We start from the raw sequence: 17,663 nt of genomic DNA, 5'->3' as shown, positions 1-17,663 counted from the left end.
TTTCGTACTTACCACATGAATCCCCTCGGTGTCTCTCCTGAGATCGCCGCTCCTTTGGCCCGCGGTGACGGCAGCGCTCAGGTGATTGTAGTGGTGCTGGTGCAACGTGTTGAGCGTTTGCGTATAAGGATCGCCGACGAGGTAATCCAGGTGTTGCGGTTGGCCGAGACCAGGATGCTGGGGGCTAGCGGGCGCGTGGTGATGCGAGGGAAACGGGGGTGGAAAGTAAGGGGGTTGGAAGTCGGAGGCGGTCGGCAGCGAAGCGCCCCCGTGGTGGGGCATGCCGCCCCCGTTTCCGTTTCCCCGGTGTCCGTGGTGATGGGCACCGGAATAGGGCGACGAATTCCCGCCGCCCAGCGAGGAGATGCCCCCATGACCAGTCAGACGGTCCTACAAAGAAAGAAAGAACGAAAACGTTAAACTTAATTGTCGCATGGAACACAACTATCGAGTGGATGCGTCTTATTATTATTTTTTTTAATCTTATTGAAGGTACAATTAATATCTTGCGGTAAAGATAACTATTGTGATTTTATTAAGTGTTAAAAGAGTGTTTAAAAAGTTAAGAATATACAATGTATTGAGAAACAAGGAAGCTTTAATTTCATGAGTATTAATCCACCAGATTGCATGTGCTGATTGCATCTGATTGAAGCTTCTTCAGATGAGCATTATACTCTCAATCTTCGAAACTTTTTCTTACAACCTACTGCACGACTCGCTGGTAGAGAGATAAGCATTTTGTCACGAACATTTGCGATACTAAATAAATAAATATCGCTTGCTTTTTTTTTTAAGTCGGAATACCTTGTGGAAACGTCGGTATTCGGCGAGACTTTCTCATTTAGCGAAAAAGATACCTAGCGTGAGAGTTTTCGTTCTTGTTTATAAGTGTACTAAAATAGGTTGTAATATCATGTTAAGTTTTGCTACTAGGAGAGCCCAAAAGGTTAATCAATTAGCTTCGGTGAAACAGAAGAAAATGAATCTCCTTCCATTTACAACATCCACGCACGGTCGCCCGGCGAAGGATTCACTTCTCATGGCGGTAATTACAGACTATGTACAACGTACATCTGATCCATCCGAGATAAGAGATACGTCACACACATCACGTGTTGCATCTGACGCGAAAGGGTTAAGCATCGCGCGCATTAGCCAGAGCGGACCGAAATTACATGGTAACCAACATAGCAACAGCAACAGACACAGTAACGCACGGAAATTTCCTCTATCGGATTGAATCTATACACGTAATCTGTGACTCATTTAGAAAACACCTGTTTCGATAATTTTGGGTAGCTTCCAGATTATCTTCCTGGCTTTCGTTATGATGTAGACTGTAGACTATGTAATAATCAAAGAAAATAATCATCAATAAATGGATTTACTTTAGACTTTCTTGCCTAATAATGGCAATTAAGATATAAAAAAGACATTAAGCAGTCAAAAAAGTTCAAGTATGAAATATATATTTATTTAACACAACGGTTATTAACATTCCATTAACACATTATTAGTATAATATATAATATAATTATATCATTAGTATTACTAACAGTATTATGAAACCAATAATAGCTGTAATAAAAACTACAACTGAATTGCAATTCTTGCAATTTATATATATATATATTTATGTTTATCTATTCTACTAATAAATCAGCCCTAATCACGGTTTCCAATAATTCTAATGAGTAGTGTAATCGGGATAAGCCGGTCCTAAAATTTGTAACGCAACAACAAGGATAGTGATTATTATAGCCGAAAGAGGCGAACATAAGCGGGCGGAAACTATGCAAATCTCACAGTAATCGGCGCGTGCATAAACAGCTTATAAAGAAAATGCAAGTCCTGACAGTTCAGCGGATCGAGGAAGTTAGAAATCGTGTCGCCGCAGCCGATAGCTCGATAAGAAATAAAATCAGAGGTTGGAAAGCTTGTGAGATTTTGCTCAAATTATTTATTATAACACATCTCTATGTTTTTCTAATCTTTATTATTTAAATTTCTGACAGAAATAGATAATTTTATAGTTGCAGCTACTTATTATTTAGCATTTTGATCTTGTTTACTCCTTGAATAACGTTCATTTTTCCTGTCTTTTACTTACTAGTTATATTTAAAATTTTTTATATTTTAATTATTTTTATATAATTGTATACGATAATTTTCTATAGTTAAATATATTTTATATATTTTTGAAAGTTTTAACAATTATACGTATATTTGCATAAAATAATATTTATAGTTACATTTACGACCCATACTTTGTCTTTCTCTTGTATCTTTCTAAAATTTATATTGTTTTACATATTGTAGTCCCATTTTGTATTTAAAAAAAATCGCGCGTATAAAACTGGACGAAAACGCTCCCAGTACTTCGACAGGAAAGCAAACTCGGTGAAAAAGTTATTTTAGAGATCTGGACATCATTCGACAGAGGAAAGAAAGCTCGACGATATCTTCCGGTAACTTAACTCAAGTTTCGCGCATAAGATCGAGATCCGTAGATCTCGATTTACCAGTCTCCATCGACACCTCGCGCGCGGTCCAACGATGCCGCGCAATCTGGCCCGCGTGATCTCGCGATACCGCGAGCTCTCGATTGCACGGTGTTATTCACGTATAGATAGTATCACTCGGGGTGTATGTCTGGATATCGGGGAGGCTTTTTGCCGCGGCGCGGCATCACCTCGCGTGAGCCATTAGGTCTTCGCTTCGTCGCGATACGATCTCGAACAACTCTATAGACCGCGAAACGGCCGGAGACTGCTAGTCTCATCCCACGTGTATTACCTAAAGGGCGCGTGCGGCGCGGCGCGGCGCCCAGCGCGTCGAATTCCTTCGAATTTGTTAGAAACATACGAGCGTGAACTCTCGTACTTCCGTAGAGAATCGAATCCCTCGGAATTGGTCGAGGATGATGGAACTCGGAGATACGTTGCATCTATCCTTTCCGATTGACCTTTGAATACCGCCGCGGAACCGAACGCCCGCCGTAGGGCCCGGTCGTGATCTCTCGGCGTGACTAATGCTCGAAAACATAGATTTTTCGTAAACGTCCCGGTCCCCGCAGCTACACGCTTGCCGACGAAAGTTGAAGGATAAAGAGCGACGAATTATTCTACATGTTTTATGTTTTATCGATTCATTTATGCACGTGATAATTGATTATGAGAAATACTAGAAATATATGCCAAAAATGAAAGAAGATATTCTAAATTAATATTAATCTTTTGTATAGGTATGTGTAAACATGAACGAAACGTGTAAAGATAAAACTTGAAAAACGTCCCTTTCGCAAAATAATCTTCTATATTTTCATCATTTGTCGCATTTATGTTTATTAGAACAAGAATATATTCTGTTGTTGTACGAGTTTTATATCTGCTTCATTCTATGTGTGTGGTGTGTCAATCCGTGTTGTACAAATATATATGTAGCTGTCATATAATTTAACTCGTCATTTATTGACCATAAGTCCCGCGCGAACGATATGCTTTCACTAATTTCGTAAAATTTTCAGAAATGTATATACCACGCTGTAAAAATTTTCGAGTTTCGTCTTCCAAGGCAAACACGTAACTTCTAATCAACAAGAAGTAAAATTTATCATTGCTATTCGATCGTCTCCTGAATTAGACTTTCGAAATCATAGCTTGAAACTTCAGCACAACATTATTATGACTTCTAATCAACAAGAAGTAAAATTTATCATTGCTATTCGATCGTCTCCTGAATTAGACTTTCGAAATCATAGCTTGAAACTTCAGCACAACATTGTGAAGGATGTATGCTTATATAAAACAGTTGATTACATACACGTCAAAAGATATAAATCGCAACTGCGTGCGTTTGCTTTTACATACATTGTTCCTGACAGTCAAAATGTATTAAAAGAGCACTGTCACCACATATTTACCAAGAAGAAATGGCACACACTCGCTTTGCAATTTTTTAATAACTTTTTGCATCACGAAAAATACATTGCTTTGGACGAAGATTGCAGGTATCAAAAGACTTGAAATTTTCAACAGGTAAATTTTATATATTCTAAGACGCGAGAATGCAAATTATAATAAATCGTAGGCGGTTATAAAGATATATATAATTATTTGTATGCTGCACGCATATATGGCGCGGATGAGGACTCGTGATTGAAGACAAACATAAGGATAGGAAGAGAAAAGTCGAGAGTCGAAAACGCGTATTTTAAATATCGGATATGTATTTGTCTTGTATTACTCGCTCTCTTAATCAGGTGTGCCGAATCCTTGCCGAATCGTTGCCGAACAAGACACGCACTCTCTTACGCCTACAAAGTTGAAGCGCTGTAACGTACGCTCCCGGGAGATCATTGCCAAATAAACCGATACCAATCGTAACGCTGTTGCGCGAAAGGAGAAGAGAGAGGAGGAGAAATCGCTGATGTATGAGCATGACGTGGGAATTCTGTATCGGTGATATCGGTAACGGGCGTATGTGATATTTTAAGCTGAACAATCCGCAAAAGCGGCAGCCCCCTTCACAAAGAGCACGGGCCGAACTTTCCTGCCGAGATCACCCGTTGATAAGATTGGAGAAAGCGTCGCTACACACGCATACACGACACGTACGATTAATAACCAATAAGCCGGCCCCGCGCATGGCGAAATTGCGCGATGGGAGATTAGGCATAAATAATTTCGAAGAAAAATATACAAGGTGTACGGTCACGGACAACGTCCCCAACGATCGACGTGTTTAAATTAATGGCCGCTATATACGTGTCGACACAAAGTATCTCGAAAATGTGATCACGCGAAGTTTACAGCGTCAGTTATCAAACGTAGCGGTATTGAAAGCGTAATAAAATAAATATTATATTAACGCGTGTGTGTCACGCGTGTGATGATTTTGCTATCCTTAAATGTTCGTCCTAAATCTAAAAAGTCAGTGTTTATCTTAATTCGTTAATAAAAGATTTGTTTTTATCAGAAAAATAAAATTTATCTCGGACATGTTAAATTAAATTATATTACACGTGCTGAAGATATGCGATGGCAGTTAAATCTAAACGAGATTTTCTGCTTTCGTATGTGTTGAAATTGTCGATCATTGGCACGTTGTTGCAAATTTAACATCACACAGAACTATCAACGATTAATATGTACCTATTTCTGTCATTTAAATATATAAATATGTCTTTAAAAAAGAGATAAAGAACGAAAGAGCAAATTGATTAAATTAACTATTTATATGTTGCAATGAAAACCACGGCAAACCTCAGAAAATATACCGTTATATATAAGTTATAAATTTGTTAAAAAATTACAAATCATTCATTTCGACACTGCTTTGGTAATTATAATATTAAAAAGATAATATTGGCATAAGCTGCACATAACTGTAATCGCATGTGTTGGGGCGATGTGTGACGAATGAAAATTATTATTATTATTCCTTTTCTTATTGTGAATATTATTGTGAGAATTATATAAAAGATAAAAATGCGCACTGCTGCGGAGGTGTAAATTCCGCTGTTCCTGCATGAAAGATGAGTATAAAGACACAAGTTGGAAATTACATAAAGTAATTGTGTCGCGGATTTGACGGATGTGTAAATTATTTCATACGGGACAAGTACTCGCGAGAAGTAACGCGAGGCAAGTAAAGGGAGAAAGAAATTAATGGCGAAATACCCTCAAGAAAGAGCACACAATAATTGCCGCTAACTTTGCATTAATATAAGTTAAAGTTTGACAGGGTACCTATTAACGTTGAATGCGCGCACGATTAAAAATACATAACCGCCGTAGCTGCATAGTCGCCATAGTGAAGAGGTAATTGCTGCATACGTTTACGCACTTTGACCCATATTCGCGCAACACCCAGTAACATTACTGTAACCGGTAAAGAACTTTTCGTAAGTTAGTACACGTAAACGCGCACGTAGATGACGAAATCTTCCCCTCGTTTAATTTCGAGCGGAGTTTGCTCCGGCAGGATCGTGCAAGTCGCGTGGTTACACGTAACACGCGGCGCTCGTAATCGAGAAATACTTCGAAGACAGGGAGGCAGGAGTAATCCCGCGAGTCAGGAATGCGATAAAACGGGGAACGTCGCACCTCGACCTCGATGACCGTGGCCATGTCGACGTGGGGCGCGTAGCAGAACGTCAGCTTGTCGGCTGTCGGCGCCTCCGTGCGCGGCGGGAACATCCCCAGGATCTCCAGTTTGCCGGCTCCGTGAGACAACGGCGATGCACGATCGGCACTCTCCGCGTGGAAATTCGCGCGTCTCGGGAGCCACCTCAACTCGGATCCTTCTTCTTCGTCGTCGTACACATGACACAACCGCAGGCCCGTCCGGTCGCGCTACACCCGCTTCCTCGTCGGCCGTCGCATTCGCGCGCGCGATAATACACTGCACACCACGTCGGGATGGGCACATCAAGTCACACTAATGACGGAGAGAGCACCACCGTTTTTGCTCGCGAGACTACGAGGCGGGTTTTCGGGATTGAGAGGCCGCGGGAAGTGAAAGGTGGAGATGAAGGATTGCCAAGGAGTTCTTCGAAGAAAGAACGTTTCTCTATGCGTGGGACTTACAATTTGAAGGAAATTCTAGTAAAATTTTAGTGGAAAGCAGATAAAAAAAGACAGAGAGAGAGAGATCATTTAAAAATTAAAAAAAAATATTAAAAAATGGCGATGTTATAAACAGAACGAGTCGACACATCGACCAATCATTGCTCCTGTAGTTTACGCAATATCGTGATAGTCTGGCGGCCACAATATTCCTTCAGCGTTATTTTTCATATTTCCCAGACACATCTCCAACTATCACACTTAAATTTATTTTATCAGATTGTGATTGTATTAACCGATCTGCCCCGTGTTTCTTGCAGATAAATAAAATGAGAGATCAATCGATCAATCTCGATCCTAGGGGCTGCAATGTCTCAAGGACCTGTTCCTCGGGACATGCTATCCGAAAACTATCTACGCGTCTTCCACCTCGGGTGGCGGTTCGTCCGGAAATTTGGGGAAAACGACGGATGAAGGGGACGGAGGAGGAAAGTCGAAAGGGATAATCGAGGACGGTGCGGCGTTCACACGATCCTTCGACGAGGCCGCAGCGTAACAGCTGATCGTGGCCCCCGTGTCGCGGCAGACCGACTGAGCGACGGGGACGTCGGCGAGACGTACGAAAGTAAAGCCTAAGAGCCGTGTGGCCGCGGACGAAACGGGAGGTGCTACGATGCGCTCTTACCGAGAGCTACTACTACTACTACCACCACCGCGATACACCACCTTAGTATCCTTGCCCTACCATCCGGCCGAGTGTCCCGGCAAACGTCGGCGAAGGAGCGACGAAGCGAGACAGAAGGAGGTACGCACAGGGAGGAGAGAAGGTGCGCCCGGTGGTGGATGGAGCGGGAGAGAGAGATCTCTCGTTTGTGCACGCTTGCTGACGACGACCGAAATTTCGCCCCGGGGTACGCGCCACCACGTGGCACCTAGACCTAGCACCAGCGACCCCCCACCAGCCGATGGACGATGGGACGTCCCACGATCGAGCGAATAGGAGTAATGGAGCGGTGCTGTACGACGCTCGCCGACCCTCGCCGAGCCGGCGAACGCGCGCGGCCTCGTGCCCGCGCCTTGCGCTCGTGTGCGTGCTGCTCGTAGGGATGCCTGAGCAGGGATGCTGGGTCCTCTTATCCCCCGAAAGCGCAGAGAGCGATCTTGGAATATAACGGATGTTAACGCGGCAGAATTAATTCGATCGTTAGATCCTTGACGACTTTAATGGCAGACTGCCGGAAAATGTGCGATGGAATTGATTTGATAAATAATTAATTGAATGCACATATATTTTTACTTTTGACAATAAAACTCCGAGATTAAATTCTCGTTAAAGTCCACTTGAAATTAGTTAAAAAGTGCGATCTCGTTGTTTGCTGTCTACTTTCGACGATCTAGTTTCCGAGACGTTTTAACTTTCGTCCTGTATATATTGTCGGATATAATGATATATTCGGACCTATATAATGATATATAGGACCATATTTTTAAGGTACAGAATAAAATGTGCATCTAATTATCGCGGACGTCTATATTTGTAAAGAATAAAGTGGCGAGATTTCAGATAACTGGTTTACTGGCCCGTCATCCGCCGCTGAAAATTAAAGGTGCCGAGACTCCGAGTTCTCAAACCTGTCGAGTTTCGAGATCCCTGTCGCTCGCCATATCGAGATTAGCATGACTCGCGTTTGGTCAATTTCCGCATGCGAGTACGTCGCCGCATTATTTCACGTGATGGCTCATTAACACATCATTTCGAGTGGCGGTCGTTCACTACAACCAGATGGCACGTTACGCAATATTGCAACAAGAAAAAAAAAGTTGTCCATTTTTGGACAACTTATAATTCGTGTCGAAATGAAAAAAAGGAGCCTAATATTTATAATTTTAAGTGCTGTGTAATAACATTTAAAGAATCAGAGAATACGTATATAAAATATACACCAAAGTACACATTAAAATATACCTACAACATATAAAACACAATGAATAATATTCTATCCTGAAATCTGGCACGAATTATAGATCGCTTAAGGTGAGCTTAATAACATTACGTTAACATTGCAATCGGATGTAGATCATAAAGTCATTTTTTTTACTTTGTCAAACACGTCGAGAACTCGCCTAAGAATTCACAAGGTGGTAAATGCGACTAAAAAAAACAAAAGTTGCGTATCGACTGTGAACATTGCATAATGCTGTTTCCCGAACTGCGTATTTGCATTGCGGAGCATTTGCAGAAATGCGCTATTTTTTCACCCCACGCGTATTACCACTAATAAATTTGTTTATTAAATCACCTTGTGCCAACAATATTAATGGCATGTCGTGCGAGATAAGAAACGCAAACCCTTATCCGCGCGATCGTTGCCGCTCGTTATCGTGTAAACGTCACATTTATTAACGCGTAGCGAAAGGTGGAATTGGAGCGGGCGCTGCCAATACCGCTGTTTATTAGATTCAAGATTAATGTTCGCCACCGAACGAATTATTTAAATTGATGGCTCGCGCGAATGAACGATCGTGCGATTCGGAGGCGCGCAAAAATGTCCCGTTGACGCTCATTCACGTCCGCGCGACGAGAGGAGAAGAGAGCGCGGGCGCGAGAGAAGGAAGAGAGAAACAGAGAAAGAGAAAGAGATAAAAGCGGAATAAAGAGCGAGGAGAGAGGGCCTCGCGGTAGGAGTCGCTATTAATTTGCAAGGTGAAAACGGCCGTCAACGTTGGGGTACGGCGTTGCTCGCCGGGTCGTCGACACACTGGGCGTAATTTATGCCGGCGTAAATTCTGCAGCGTAATTACGGGGCGATGCGCCATTCACACGATGTTATACGCCGAAGTTAAACGTCCGACGAGCGGTGCGTCGCGTTCTTTCTGCGCGAAATCCGGATGCTCCTCGCGGCATCTGAGAAGAATATCCGCGCGAATCTGTGGACCCGTCGCGTCTCTCGCGGCAATCGTCGAGGGGTGCAGTCCGTAACAGTGTTTGAAGTTCTCGACACGGATCACACCTCAGATACGCGAGTATATATACACGAATGAAGATACTTTTCGTATCTATGTTCCGACAAATTCTTTCGGAAATACATCTATCCGTCTCGCAACACTGTGATGAATGGTCATCGTTATTTATATCTACGAAGCAGAGTAATCGAGAGCTGTATGTAATTTCGATGATGTATCTTCTCATCGGCGCGATAGGAAAGAAATGCATCTTATATTAATTATGATACATTCATATCGTTGCGCGAATCCCTTTCCTTCCCCCCCCCCCCCCCCCCCGTCTTTTTTTTTCGTAATTGAAAGATAGAAACTCGATACTTCTATCGGCAGTTAATCACCGAGCGATCGCTGATGGGTATTCGATTTGACGTACGGCCGCTCTCGATTAATCACCGCCTTTCGTTTCGGCGGCTAAAAAGTCATGAATATAAATCAGTAACGAAAAGAAACGCGCCTCTCGCGCGCAGCCGAACGGCGAAACGTCGTAATATCGATAGACTGTCAGTGCGGAGTCGTGATCGAACGTATACAGTGTTGTCGTTCGATACAAAAATGTCTTCCTGGAGCACTTGGAACCAGTTTGTCCGGCGAGTTTCCGTAAGAAATTATTTTTTTCCCTTCATTTTTCATTCCGACCGATGGACTCCGGATATCGCATAAGCAGACCAATAAGCAGATCAATAAATCAATCGAATAGGGCGTTTCTAGGAATCCTCTCGTGGATGTAGAAACATAATTCGGGACTTTTTAATTATGTTTGTTCAGCTCGAGCAATCGTAACCAGTTTGTCCAGCGAGTTTCTGCAGGAGTAGTAGCTGAAATGACTGTCCGATTATTACACGTCATTAATGACGGTTTAAACTACAAATTAGACTTGCCGTTCATTGCGAGATAATGATATAGAATTATGATAGATCAATAACGACAAAAGTGATCCTTGTTTAAATTTACGTAATTAATGTAGAGCAAAATCGTACAAAATTTAAGTTGTCTTCTAATTATCTAATTGAAAAATAAAAGACTGGAAACGCAAACTGCCTTGACGCATCTATGTCGCTTTCGATATCGATATTACCTACATTCTACCGTTTATTATAAATTTATAGGCCACCATAGGCGGTTGTCGTACGCGCCGATTTTTCATCCCAGTTTCGCCGATAACGATCGCGGAGTTTATCCCGCTCTATTACGAACTTTCGATAATCGCTCGCGCTCGAGGCCTTTCTCGAGAAAATTTCTAGATGGGCGTGTTCGCGCGTTTCTAATCGCTACACCCTCCGAACGACAAAAGATTTCCATAGAGAGATTAATGTCTCTCTGTGCCATTTTTGCACCTTCACCCGAACTTTCCTTCCTCATCGGGAATTAATCGGGAATTAACAGCGGGACTTATTATGCATATTAATCGCGAATCCGAGATCCGCGAGCCGCGCGTTGCAATAATTCCAAACACGCTGCGTACTAATAAGAATTTATCGAACAAACAAAACGATATTGCACTCGATCGTTAAGTGACAGAGATTGTAAAGTGCATTCTACATGACTCGCAAGTAAAAATATTTAACGTGAAATTTTCTGCAAGGACATAAATTTCAGGAGGAACGCCCTGATTAATTACTGTCAGCGAATAAAGTCGGACATCGTTGCGCCGAAGCTTTGATCGGGAGGAGGAGGGTCGGAACTTGGACGACGATCGGCGACCGCAAGAGTACGCACTCGCGCGTGCAAGTATGAAAGACACGCGAGAGAGAAAGAAAAGGAGCAGGGAGAGAAGGTGAAAAGAGAAAGGGAGAGAAAGAAAGAAGGGAGAGAGAAAGAGAGCCCTGGATGATCACGGTGGGAGAGGGAAGTCGCTAAACGGCATTCCAAGCGGACCATCCAACGCCACCCAACGGTAACCAACGCATGACGCCCTTATCTTACCACGCGTTACCGCGCTTTTCCTCGCCTCTACCTCAGTTAACGGATCGTCTACGAAAGACGAGGATGGTGTCGCGCGAGGCTACCGCGCCGCCAAACTGTCGCTCGTTCGGCATCTCGCCTTTATGGCGGATATAAATGAGTAACACCTCGTGTGGATTTTATATCCCCCTTAAACGCACGAAATCTTTTTTCCGCGTGAATATTTTTCTGCCGCGAAACCGGAATTATTCTAACGTCCGTCGTTAGACGAAAAGCAAAGATTTTAGATTTTACATGACAAATGTGACGCCAAAGGACAAATTTGTAACAGTTAAGTTAATGCTGCAGTAGGTATATTTGTAGTATGCGGGGCCCCACGTGATTGCACTGTAGTCCTTATCAATTCATTCGACGGTTAATAAAATATTTAATCGAGTTAAGCCAATTTAGAAAGGACAGTATTCAAGGGAAACAATACGCTCCATGTTAACTTTTAATTAGGATTTCATTGAAACCCGTGCTTATCACGATTGTATCGAAAGATTTTTCTCATTTTTGGAAAGTAAAATTCCGCCTATTGTTTCTTTGTGACTCTTCTAGATCCAGAAGGGCTCTAAATTCGTGCCTTCGCTGATTAATTGGCGTTTCGATCGCCGAAACCGTATTTCGATTACAGGTATGCCTATTAGTGAAGTTTTGCACGTGCACGCGGGCTTCGATCATTCTTCACGGCATTCAACAATGATATTCACCGTTAATTCGATGACGACGTTAATGGACAACGTCGAACGTGCGCGCGCACGTGTTTACGTGTGTACGTGTCCGTTTTTTCGCGGCGCTATATACACGCGCGTATTAAACTCGCGTGTATGCGGCAGGAGGCAGAGGCAGGAGTCCGGTCCAGAGGGTTCAAGCTAACGGGACTAAAGTCGATTGTGATTACACCTGTGTGAGTGCTCACACGCACACGTGAGACACACCTGAGTGTGAGACACACGTGAATCATGAGCGAGCCTGCGAGTCTCGTCAATTCTTAAAAAAAAAAAAAATACTTGTTCAGAAATTCTTAACATATCTGTCGTACTCGATGTACTTACAAAGCTCTTCTACTGAAAATGTGACAAAGTATTGAACATATCTGCAAAACTTGTCGGATGCGTCGCATTAGCGGAAGAAACAATAAAAATAATGACAGTAAAAACGGAATTAAGCAATCCTAACAAAACATGATATATATATATATATATATATATATATATATATATATAAACAATTATATTTGTTCATAATAAAATATTATTAAACACGATTACATCAGCCTATTGTTTTAGTGCTAATAAATGACGTTTATAAATTTTTCGGTACTGCAAAAGTGTTCTTCTGTGCGCAATATTTCACGCGACATATAAAACGTAATTATACCTTTCTATGACAAGTGCGTTAGCTTTGAATTTGTCGAGATGCATGAGAATGCAAATTTACTAGTGGCTTGGCATTTAACAATTGATGCATATAAGTGCACAAGCATGATATCGTAACGTGTCGTAGTAACTGTTGCGTCGTAGTGGTCGTTAGACATCACAAGTAGAATTGTGGTAAAACCAAACGTTGTCTCATACCGACGCGATATCGCAATCCATCGATCTCGAAATGACATAAAATTATTTGTTAATTTTTCGGAAGGTAAAAATTTCGGATAAGTATAGAATCTTCGACACAAAATACACATACAAGATAAAGGTAATTTCTCGCAATTATTGTGGCTTTTCAAGTTTATGGAATTCTTAGATATCAACCCTATCCTATAATTGAAATCCTATAATATACCGTCTCGACGAACGCGGCATATATTAATTACGATTGACATCGATACAATTTAAGTAAAGTGTGTGCCTCGCCGTTTTATTTTACAAAAAAAAAACAGACGGTAATATACCGCTATGAACACATTGGCAAAAACAAGACCGCTGTTATTTACAATTAGATAGACAGCAAGTCTGTCGGACGCGCGTGGTCCAGTTCCTTCAGTCGATTTTATCGTCTATCTGGTATTGATTCGTAGCGCGTAGACAAGTTTCTCGATGGCGTGGTTGGTTTTGTCGATGCTTTCATTGGCAATGTTCCTCAGCGATTTCTCAACCGCTAATTAGATCGTGTTATGTTAATGCCCACTTGTTCGATCGCGTAGTGCGCGATCGTAGTGCGAGAAAAGAACGAGAGAAAAAGAAAGAGAAAGTAGTAGTCATTTAATCTTCACGGAGCGGTTATCGTCGGTATAATTGTTAACGGGATTATTTTAAATAGTCGATAACAATCTGCCAACGTTCGATGACATAGTTTTAATAATTCTTAATCCTCGATTAAACTAATTTCGTTATCGTTCTTAAACATTCTGATCTCTTGCCGACTTTTAATATTAAAACAGGAATTTTAATAAAAAATTACAATATATATAATAGATATTTTTGCTTTGTCGCGCAAAATGTAATAATGAACATGTTCAATCTTCTTATATTATCTATTATGTTTTAAAAAAGATATTTTACGCATTAGAATTTACAGATCTATAAATAGAAGATCAATAAGTCTATAAATCAATATCACTTTCCTGGATTATTTCCACTCTGCAATTCAAAATATAATCATGCACGCGAACAATTATATACGTTCACGAAGTCGCGCGGTACATATACCTGACTTCAATCTACAGAACGTTGTAGCAAGAGCCAACCGGGTAAAGTCGCATAATTCGACCGGCATCAATTAGATCGTGTTATGCTAATATCGTCCGTACATACGTACTGGCGACCAATCATATCGCAGTTACGGGATCTTGTAGGCGGCCGACTACCATAATCCGGGGTGGACGGCTGCTTGGAACGAGAGACGAAACGAGAGTGAGTGAGTGAGTGAGTGAGTGAGAGCGAGAGAGAGAGGTGGCGCAGGTGCACTACGGTCTGTGGATCTGCATGCAGCGAGTAACATTGTTATGAGGATTAGCGATTCGCATTTGAATCCCTGCCGGATGCAGTTTGGACGATCCGGTACTTTATCGCCGCGCGCAGATAACTCAGACGTAGTTTGATAAAGTTAACAGATATAAGCATTACCCAAGTCCGCTAAATATTTGCGTAAAATTACAGTTGCTACTCGTATACAATAATAACGTATTTTTAAGTTAGACAAGATGAAATGAGTAAAATTTACAAGCTGTATAAGACTGTTGTTAGAATATCGAACTAATCGGGATTTCCTACTCGAAACAGATAAATTTACTCCAGATTGGGAATAAATTATTCAAAAATAATTTACTGTCGTAAAAGATTTGTATCTGTTATAAAAAAAACACAAGTAATTAGTGATTTTGATTGATATAATATCAATCAGAGCACGCAGAAAAATTACAGACTTCGATTATACACCCTGTTCGTTCGGTTCGCGAAGTAATTTTGTAATAATCAAAGATACGTCTAGAATGATAGAAGGTCTCATCTAAGCTTTTCCAAGATGCTTTCGCCAGTGTCGATCTTGACTGTCGACTCACCGGCCGGGAGAGCTATCGGCGATCAGGACGGACGCGAGAGAACTCCGCTCGCTGTCAAGATGAATATCGAAGGAGGAGCGGGATGGGCGAAAGTTCACGGCTGGCGCTTTTTCTTTTAATCGTGATAACGTTCGCGGAATACCGTTGCGAAATGCCAGCGGGGCCCGCAACGTAAGCGCCCTCGTGTTTGAAGCACGCGCCGTGTACGGACGTGCGAGATTAATCGCGCCCGACGATAAATTAATTCGTCCGCGCTATTTATTAATTCTCTGGATATTATCGCGTGGACGATTAATTAAGTCGCGGCGTGCCTCTTCGCGCGCTCGGTTTCTGTTACACCGATCGCGCCGTGATCGATGCCTTATTAATAACGATCGCGGAAACCGGCGCTTCGCGCGTTCACTTCCGCGGTTCACCACGTCAAGCAAATGAGTTAACATACTCAAGAAGCACGTGTGTATATATATTAGGAAGGAAGAAACAGGAAAACAGGATTACGTTGCAAAAATCGGATTGAAGGACGTGCGCAGGAACTGCGTACTAACAAAGTATGCTAATAAAGTCGATCGCGCTCCGGCATAATATCACTCGATCGTACACGGCACGTTTCTGGTTTGCATCGGTAATTCAGGTGTTCTAACCATGGCGCGATCGACGGGAGAGCGCATCGGAATGTGCAAATATATAACACCTATAATTTGCGGACGGGACCAAGTATCTCGGATATAATCGTTAACATATTTCAGATCAATAATGTTGTAGAATCGCTTTCGCACTCTCGTCCCCGTTACTTTATCGCGATGCCGTTTCAGCAAATACGCGAGACCAGAGATGACCGTAATCACAGAGACAAATGAAACAATATGCCGAAAAAAAAGATCGCTATCCTCCTCGGCGAACGATCAATGATCGAAATTGCGCTCGATTCTTCGTGTCGGCGCGAGTGCTCACATTGATAATTGAATCGCTCCGGACGGCGTTTTATATGCAGCGCAGAAATATTTATTGAACTTGGTGAATAATTTATGTGTCACGCCAATTAATTAAGCACGCGTCGTTCGATAGCCGGATAGTGTATCAACGTAATAAAATTTCCTTTAAATTTGATTATCTCGACGACGCATTTATGCAACTGTAAAAAGAACATTGTTACTGTTTGTAAGAACCGCACATTCGTAAGAAACGATGTATATTTGTAATAATACCAAATATCTGCATTCTCTCAGTGTCATTTAAGAAACGAAAAGACGATGAAACGTCAGAGATTTTCACAAGATTCTTACTTTATATTTCTCTGTAATTTTATAATCATATTTCTAGCTATCGCTATTTCGCATACCATACGAAGTTGACAGGATAGCATAAATTCACACGGAATTTCTTGAACCAAACTCCTCTCCTGCAATAAAATTCATTGTTCTTATCTTCCTCTTTAAATAATATTTATTAGAAGATCTACGTCGGGTCGCGTGTTGTTGGCTGCAACAATTTTTCCTAAATTCCGCATTCCGCAATAATAGCCGAACATTCCGTGAAACGCCAACGTCTCGGACTTTGCAATATGAGTTAAATCGAATCGGCGGATGTGTTCTCGAACGGCGCGGACTGTTACGGCTGCATATTCATCTCCGCGATATTGCGGAAGTACAGCGTAGAGGCGCGTATTGTTAAATCGAAGAACGGATCGCGGAGTGCATCAATATTTCTTACCGCTGACCAGTCACGCTTGATTCCGTCCGTCCCGAATAATAACGCCTCGCCGCGCCGGCGAAAAGTAATTTCGTACTAACGTAAGAAGCGAGGTGAGGAAAGGGAACGCGGGTAAAAAAGAAATATCAGGTTGTGTGAGAACGCGGCGATGAGAAATTATAGATTAGACGAGAAATAGCCGTACGCTTTGCACGACTACATTTTTAATCATTATCTTATTCTGTAAGTGTAAATCATATATAAGTAAACAATCAATGAGTGGTGCAACACGTTCAAAAGTATGCATCTTCCTACTTAAAGTGTAACGCGAGCTCCTTCGGAAGGAGGCAACTGAATTAATCGTCGGGTCAGGCCTGGTTAAAGTAAATTATTCGAATTAAATTGAGTTGATTTCAGTCAAATTAGCGTTTACGCGAGCCGCACGCGAAATCACACGTTGCAACGCCTCAGTCGAAGGCCTCGATCGATCGTCCGGTCGATCGGTTTTGATCGACGCGGAGAACCCGCATCGAACCCGCCCACTCAAACCGGTAACAGGTTCCGCGTCCCGTCATATGACGCAGCGAACAATATTTAAACATTCACGCGCCTGATTGTGCGTTCGCTGCCGAACGTGTATACGCGCACATGGACGCGACGCACGAGGACAGGCCTCATGTTTAAATACATGCGGCGAAACATAGACAGGTTATCTACGTAACATGCCGACGGGTATAGGCCGACTTGCGCAGGTGCTTTCCTGCAAGTGCTCGCGGCGATATATCGGCGTAAACGGCGAGGCACGGCGAGGCACCCTCGAAGGTGAAGGAGCCAAGCGCCTTTCGGAGCGGGCGCGGGCGCGGGCGGCGCGCAGGCTTCTGTCGCGGCTTCCGCATTACGGACGAGACCAACGATACGATCGCGCGAATCTGTCGTCAGACGTTAAAAGACTC

General features: G+C 42.4%; 1 protein-coding gene across 7 annotated transcripts in view; it reads right to left on the bottom strand.

The window, feature by feature from the left end:
- Positions 1–17,663, bottom strand: part of LOC112462820 (transcription factor AP-2-epsilon) — a 205,763-nt gene that overhangs the window by 51,897 nt on the left and 136,203 nt on the right. For 6 of the 7 annotated variants that reach the window (XM_025028859.1, XM_025028861.1, XM_025028860.1 and 3 more), the window contains one exon: positions 13–390. In XM_025028859.1, coding sequence (XP_024884627.1) covers positions 13–390 — 378 coding nt within the window. Of the gene's footprint in view, positions 1–12; positions 391–6,110; positions 7,313–17,663 lie in introns of those variants that run through there. The other variant, XM_025028857.1, reaches the window with a different exon arrangement.

This window comes from Temnothorax curvispinosus, unplaced genomic scaffold, assembly GCF_003070985.1.
Source record: "Temnothorax curvispinosus isolate PA1 unplaced genomic scaffold, ASM307098v1 QBEX01012806.1, whole genome shotgun sequence".
NCBI classification, from domain to species: domain Eukaryota; kingdom Metazoa; phylum Arthropoda; class Insecta; order Hymenoptera; family Formicidae; genus Temnothorax; species Temnothorax curvispinosus.
This window is presented reverse-complemented; position numbering and strand designations above follow the sequence as displayed.